Source organism: Littorina saxatilis, linkage group LG11, assembly GCF_037325665.1.
Source record: "Littorina saxatilis isolate snail1 linkage group LG11, US_GU_Lsax_2.0, whole genome shotgun sequence".
Lineage (NCBI taxonomy): Eukaryota > Metazoa > Mollusca > Gastropoda > Littorinimorpha > Littorinidae > Littorina > Littorina saxatilis.
The window spans coordinates 38,473,950-38,481,178 of NC_090255.1; the positions used below are offsets into that span (position 1 = coordinate 38,473,950).

The window sequence follows — 7,229 nt, forward strand, 5'->3', positions numbered from 1 at the left end:
TTGAGAAATAAAAATAAAGTTTTAGCGTCGCCGAGAAAAATAGGGTCGGTCGGGTTACCCTACACCAGCATATATTTTGTTTTGGCCTTAGACATACTTTTCACCGTCCGATTCGTCAAACATCTTTGGTATTGTGAGGTAACGAATGGAAGTGGATTTTACCACCAGCAACTCATAAACAAAACTGTCTGGCAGTACAATCCCAGAGGTTAAAAACTGTAAAAAAAAAATGTAAAATTTTTTTAAAAAGTTTTAAAAAAGTTTTAAAAAAAGGAAAACAAGTCGCGTAAGGCGAAAATACAATATTTAGTCAAGTAGTTGTCGAACTCACAGAATGAAACCGCTCATGGCCACCGCTCATGGCAAAGGCAGTGAAATTGACAAGAAGAGCGGGGTAGTAGTTGCGCTAAGAAGGATAGCACGCTTTTCTGTACCTCTCTTTGTTTTAACTTTCTGAGCGTGTTTTTAATCCAAACATATCATATCTATATGTTTTTGGAATCAGGAACCGACAAGGAATAAGATGAAAGTGTTTTTAAATTGATTTGGACAATTTAATTTTGATAATAATGTTTATATATTTAATTTTCAGAGCTTGTTTTTAATTTGAATATAACATATTTATATGTTTTTGGAATCAGCAAATGATGGAGAATAAGATAAACGTAAATTTGGATCGTTTTATAAATTTTTATTTTTTTTTACAATTTTCAGATTTTTAATGACCAAAGTCATTAATTAATTTTTAAGCCACCACGCTGAAATGCAATACCGAAGTCCGAGCTTCGTCGAAGATTACTTGACCAAAATGTGAACCAATTTGGTTGAAAAATGAGGGCGTGACAGTGCCGCCTCAACTTTCACGAAAAGCCGGATATGACGTCATCAAAGACATTTATCAAAAAAATGAAAAAAACGTTCGGGGATTTCATACCCAGGAACTCTCATGTCAAATTTCATAAAGATCGGTTTAGTAGTTTAGTCTGAATCGCTCTACACACACACACACACGCACACAGTGACGTTCTCTGTGACGTACATCAAAAGCGCCGACGCACTTAATCCGAGCGAACGCCACAACCCAGGACTCAAAACAACGTGGTAAACAACTTGTTTTGACAGGACTAGAAAGTTCACCTGTATTCTCGTTCAAACATAAATATTGTGTTTACAAAATATTATAATATCGGAACTTTCCCACAAAGTACAAATAAGTCAACTACATGCAACACACAAAACTGAACCAAAGTTCAGCAACGGTAGCGTTTCCTAAAACAAACACACAGAATTGTTTTGATTTTTTTGTGTTAGAAAATCGGAAATAGCTGGAACAAAATCAAAACTCGAAAGAATTCCGCGAAAATTGGAAGGGTTGGTAGCTTTTCAGGTTACATGCTTTAATTAGTTTCAATCAAATGCTTCACATTTAGCACAACTATGAATGAAGAAACAAGAACAAGAAAGTTCAAAATCAAATGCAATTTTTTTTCCCCTCACAATTTACTGTACATTATCTTCATGAAATTAAACAACCTCTTCAAGGGCCTTCAGTCTTCTGAAATTCTGCCAGAAGAAGGTTGCATAAACTGAAATATTGCAACTAACTATTGGTTTTTGATCTTTATGATTCTTTATTCGTTGTTTTTGTCCTCCCTTTAAACAATTCTCACACCAACTCTGTAACTGTAATAAGTTTCTCCTCACTGCTGTAATGCATAATGCGCAGCGTCCCGAGGCAGCAAAACAGGTTCTTTTTTGTTGTTGGCTGATTGATTTGCAAAATGACTGTTTGATTGATGGCCGATCGAGCCAGTCAAGGGACCTATAGTGGACAAAACCCAAGCCAATCCCTGCACAGCGTGATCTGTGCAAACCTGAATCTATTTCTTTAATGTTTGCAATGAATTATTCTCCTCACTCTTATCCAACTGCGCAGTCCTTGTACAAGACGAAATAAGCGGAGTGGTTTTTTTTTAAACACAACCCACTGACGATGTTTACCAATACACGTAAGTCTGTCTGGGTTGTTATGCCTAGTTAGAGTTGTCTTTCTTGAAAGTGGAGCCAGATATAAATACGCTTACAGCGTCACAGTAAACAATGAGCTCAATGAATGGGGTGCGGGGGGGGGGAGAGTTAGAGAGAGAGAGAGAGAGAGAGGGGGAGAGAGAGGGGGAGAGAGAGGGGGAGAGAGAGGGAGAGAGAGGGGGAGAGAGAGGGGGAGAGAGGGAGAGGGAAGGAATAGAGAGGGAGGGCGCGAAGAGGAAGAGGGGAGAGACAGAGGGGAGAGAGAGAGAGAGAGACAGAAAGAGAGAGAGAGAGAAAGAGAGAGAGAGAGAGAGAGAGAGAGAGAGAGAGAGAGAAGTAACTGTAAAAGAAAAAAGAATGTCCAGTATAAAAACCAATGTCCATTTTGCGTGTAATTCAAAATACATATTGTATTACAAATTCCAAACAAACATGCAGACTGAAGAGAAAAAAAGTTATCAAGAAAGTAAGACAGCGAGTGAAAGGGTTATAAGTTTACAGTAGGCGACATCACAATAAAAACCCTTCCGAAATGAAATAGTACCCGCTGATGGGACAACAAAAAGAAGTCTGATCTCCTTAAAAAAGGAAACGAAAAAAAAACCCAGAAAAAAACCGTAATGAGCTCAGATGTGCAAAGGAGTCATCACATCCTTTCGATCAAGGATGAGTTCATAAGTTAAAGAATGCAAGTAGACGTTTAGTGCCTTGAAAAGCTGTGCGAATATAACCATGTGTATGAAATGTAATTGGAAATAGTTGATTTGATGTTATTTTAACACTTTCTACCCCATCTATGTTGACCAAGTGTTTTTTAGCCAAGACCAGCTGTGCTGCAGCAGGTCACTCGGAATTGTAGTAACTGTGTACCAACTGTGTATCAACACGCTGGAATGCAGGCGTTACACGTGGATCCACGTTACAGGAAGCGACTGAAGCTAACAGTCTGAGCGGATATATCCGTACCTGGTCAGAGAGAGCCATATGTGTGGGTACGGGTATATCCGTACCTGGGAGACAAAGAGGCAAAGAATGCAAGTGGACGTTTAGTGTCTTGAAAAGCTGTGCGAATATAACCATGTTTATGAAATCCAATTGGAAATAGTTGATTTGATATTATTTGAAGGCCTTTTTCATGATCAAGAACAAGTTGAATACACTCTACATCCCCTCACACTCCAACATGTGGTCAGTCGAAATGTCAGGTCAAGGTGTCGTAATTTAAATGTAAGCGGTAGTTATCAAGCACTCGCACAACCTAAATGAGCTTTTAATTAATATACATCAGGCAATACCCCGGTGCACACCCAGTACGAGTGCACAGTCCAAACGTTAGCTGAAAGTCTTCCATATGTTTTGAGGTTAATGTAAGAGCATTGCTGAACTGTATGGTCATCCAGCACTACTCCTCATCAAAGTGTCTATAAAATACACCGAATAAACTTCGGTTGAAAAGATTGCATGCTATCTTGATGTGAAGCCACAAACTCAACCAGGCTAGGATTTCTGTTCAGACAGCACTATTCCATACCCAGCGCAGACTGTCTACAAATACACAGTCAAACCGTCAAACAGAAAGGCTGCTTTCTAAATGCAGTGAGGTTAATGTAATCAATTTGAAGTACACGCAAACAGAACTCTCTGATCATACATCACTACCCTTCTCTAAAGCGCAGTGGACACGTTCGATGAAAAACCTGCTTTCCAGAAAAGAAAGAGTCTTGCCAACGTTCTCCTGAACTTCTTGCTGAAAAATGAGTACAAGTAGAAGTTTCCAGAAGCATTAATCTGGGCGAGCAGATTCACAACATTTCCGGCGATTTTCATTGCGTCACTTCTGGCTGCGCCGATGTCGTGCGCAGAGAGGTATGCGCGGTAGACATAGAGCACCGTCCAAGGCAGCTGACACAGCAAAAAGATGATGACGATCACAGTAAGCATCAAGGTCACTTTGTTCTGCTCACGTGACTTACGGCTGTTGCGCAGCGCGTCGCGCATGCGCGGAGAGACTGAGGGAGAGGAAGTGACGTTGGAGTGCGCAGGAGAGGCGCGCCGTGAGCTCAATGATTTTACTCTGGAGGAATGACGGTGAACTGTGCACTGTGTTCCACCATTTTGGTCCAAGTGAACCTCACTGCTTAAAGCATCTTCTCTTGTTGGCTCCCTCTTGTCTTTACTGCAGTACCTTGAGTTTGCGTGGTTCGTGTGACAGTTCACATTCCCTAAGTCTTGAGCATTTCCATTCTCAACAATGATGGTCTTTCTTAGGGTACCTGCACAGCGCGCGTTGCTTATTATCGGAAAGCATCTGCAAGCTGGTTCATTTTCCACCAGAGAAGCGGCTCCGTTGCAATCTACACCACATCTAAGTTTCTCGGACCGCACATTAGAGCAGCAGTCACGTGAAGCGCCCTCTGTGTCTGCTCTGTATTCACCTCCTCTGTCTTCACAGCACAGCGACGTGGCACGTGCACATCGCACACGAGAATGAGACACAACGTTACTGGTTTCTTCTTCTTCTTTCCTACAACACAGACATATCCTCTGTTTGAATCTTGGGCACAGACAACAGGTCCTTGGTCTGTTTTCACTGCTATCCCCTCCTACGCTTTTCTCTCCTCTTTTTCCACCTCCTCTTCCTCGAAATTCATCGGCTTCATCCTCTTGAATGGCACAACACAGACACATCCTTTGTTTGAAGCTCAGGCACAGACAGCATGTCCGTTTGTTCTCACTGCGATCTCCGCCTTCTCCTTCATCACCTTCCTCACGCTCTTCAACGCCACAGTACAGACACATCCAATGTCTGAAGCTTGTGCGTGAACAGCACTGACGGTGGGTCCTTCGTCGACCTCCTTCGTCTCCTTTCCCTCTTTCTCCAACGTCACCTCCTCCCCCTCCTCTTACATCACTGTCGTCATCCTTTTGAATGCCACGACACCGACACATCATCTGCTTGAAGCTTTTCCATGAACAGCACTCGCGGTTGGTCCTTCGTCGATCTCCTTTCCCTCCCCCTCCGCCAGCCAGCATCAGCTCGCGGTTTCGCGCAGCGTGCACGAGCGTGTAGATGAGGAGAGAGTTGAAGATGAGGAGAAAGATGAAGGGGACGAAGGTGAAGATGGTGACGTACCACCACGTGTAGCCCAGCTCGTAGCTACGGGAGCTGGCGAACTGAGTGTACTGGCAGCGAGGACCGTTGGAGCCTTGCACGATCTCCAGCTCGAAGAACCCAGGCATGGTGTTGGCTTGGCAAAACAGGGCTGCCAGCAGTGAGAACATCTTGGCTCTGCGGGACAACAGACGGCAGAATTTAATGAAAAAAGCAAGGTTGTTTTAAACGGTACATGGCCTTGTTGATAAGGCAAAACGGGACAGCCAGTAGTGATAACATCTTGGCCCTGATGGACAAATGAAGGCAGAATTTAACAAGAAATTCCTCCGAGGTAGGAAAAACACCCCCGTTGGTCAAAGGGAAATAACCATTCTCACTGCCACCAACTGAGAAGGTTATTTCCCTTTGACCATTAATATGTGCCTCTATAAGTCCTTGTAGAATCTTAATCCACCAATAACTCCCTAACCGTGTGTTTGACTGGTCCCAATTTTTGTAAGGACCGTCTCAAGAATGTACAGAACCTGTTCACCAAGTTTGGTGACGATCGGTCCGTTCATTCTTGAGATCTATATGCGAACACAAACAAACAAACAAACACATCGATGTCCCTCTATAAGTCCTTGTAGAATCTTAATCCACCAATAACTCCCTAACCGTGTGTTTGACTGGTCCCAAATTTTGTAAGGACCGTCTCAGGAATGTATAGAACCTGTTCACCAAGTTTGGTGACGATCGGTCCGTTCATTCTTGAGATCTATATGCGAACACAAACAAACAAACACATCGACCGAAACCTATACACACCCCTATACCGGGGGTGTAATGAAAGAGGTAAGGCTCTATTGAATTGTACACATGGTCACAAGAACTGAAAACACACATTTATTTGAACAAGAATATTGGTCTTGTAAGGCAGAACAGGGCTGCCAGCAGTGGGAACATCTTGGCCCTGATAGACAAAAGAAGAGACTTTTTAGTGGAATAGTTAAGGCTGTGTTGAATGTTACATGGCCAAGAGAACAAGGAAAACCCTTCTTTTCTTTTTTTTTAAAGAGGCAAAACAGGGCTGCATGCCAGCAGTGAGAACATCTTGGCTCTGGGGACAACAGAAGAGAAATGTTAATGGAAGAGGTAATGCTGTGTTGAATGTTACATGTCCAAGAGAACTTTTGTTTGTTTGTTTGTTTGTTTGCCTAACGCCCAGCCGACCACGAAGGGCCATATCAGGGCGGTGCTGCTTTGACATATAACGTGCGCCACACACAAGACAGAAGTCGCAGCACAGGCTTCATGTCTCACCCAGTCACATTATTCTGACACGGGACCAACCAGTCCTAGCACTAACCCCATAATGCCAGACGCCAGGCGGAGCAGCCACTAGATTGTCAATTTTAAAGTCTTAGGTATGACCCGGCCGGGGTTCGAACCCACGACCTCCCGATCACGGGGCGGACGCCTTACCACTAGGCCAACCGTGCCGGTCCCAAGAGAACTGGGAAAACAGATTCATTAATAAAGGCAAAACAGGGCTGCCCGCAATGAGAACATATTAGCCCTGAGGACACACAAAAAGACAGACAATTAAAATGAAGACGTAACACATGACACATATCAACGGCTGTTGTGTTATATGGCGGAGAGAACAAAGAACACGTTTTCATTTGAAACAAAAGACAGATTTATTTTGATAAGGCAGAACATTGCAGCCAGCAGTGCGACATCTTTGACGTGTATCGTTTAAAAACAGCCTTACCACTTCATTTTCGTTTAAAAACAGCCTTACCACTTCATTTTTTTAAACGATACATGGCCATTTTGGTACGGCAAAACAGGGCAGCAAGCAGTGATAACATCTTGGCCCTGAGGTTGTAGTAGATGGCCACAGAGCTAAATTTAGCGTTTCCCGCATGAGAAACTAGAGCTACATCTGCCGCGCGCCGATGATGGCCTTTAAGTGCTTATCTTTATGATGAAAAAGGTTGTGTAAAACCAGTAATAAGAATAGATCGATAGGCCATCCAATCCTCTAAGATATTCAACAAACTGATCGTTTTTAAATAAGGCAGTGTCTGCAGCGTGGAAC

At 43.0% G+C, this 7,229-nt stretch overlaps 1 protein-coding gene across 1 annotated transcript in view; it reads right to left on the bottom strand.

The window, feature by feature from the left end:
- Window positions 1-3,498: 3,498 nt before the first annotated feature.
- The window catches only part of LOC138979558 (G-protein coupled receptor daf-37-like), a 16,322-nt gene continuing 12,591 nt past the window's right edge, over window positions 3,499-7,229 (bottom strand). The window contains exons 3-5 of the mRNA XM_070352272.1: window positions 4,936-5,317; window positions 4,636-4,691; window positions 3,499-4,213 (exon numbers count right to left, since the gene is read on the bottom strand). Coding sequence (XP_070208373.1) covers window positions 3,694-4,213; window positions 4,636-4,691; window positions 4,936-5,317 — 958 coding nt within the window. The 3' untranslated portion in view covers window positions 3,499-3,693. The remainder of the gene's footprint in view (window positions 4,214-4,635; window positions 4,692-4,935; window positions 5,318-7,229) is intronic.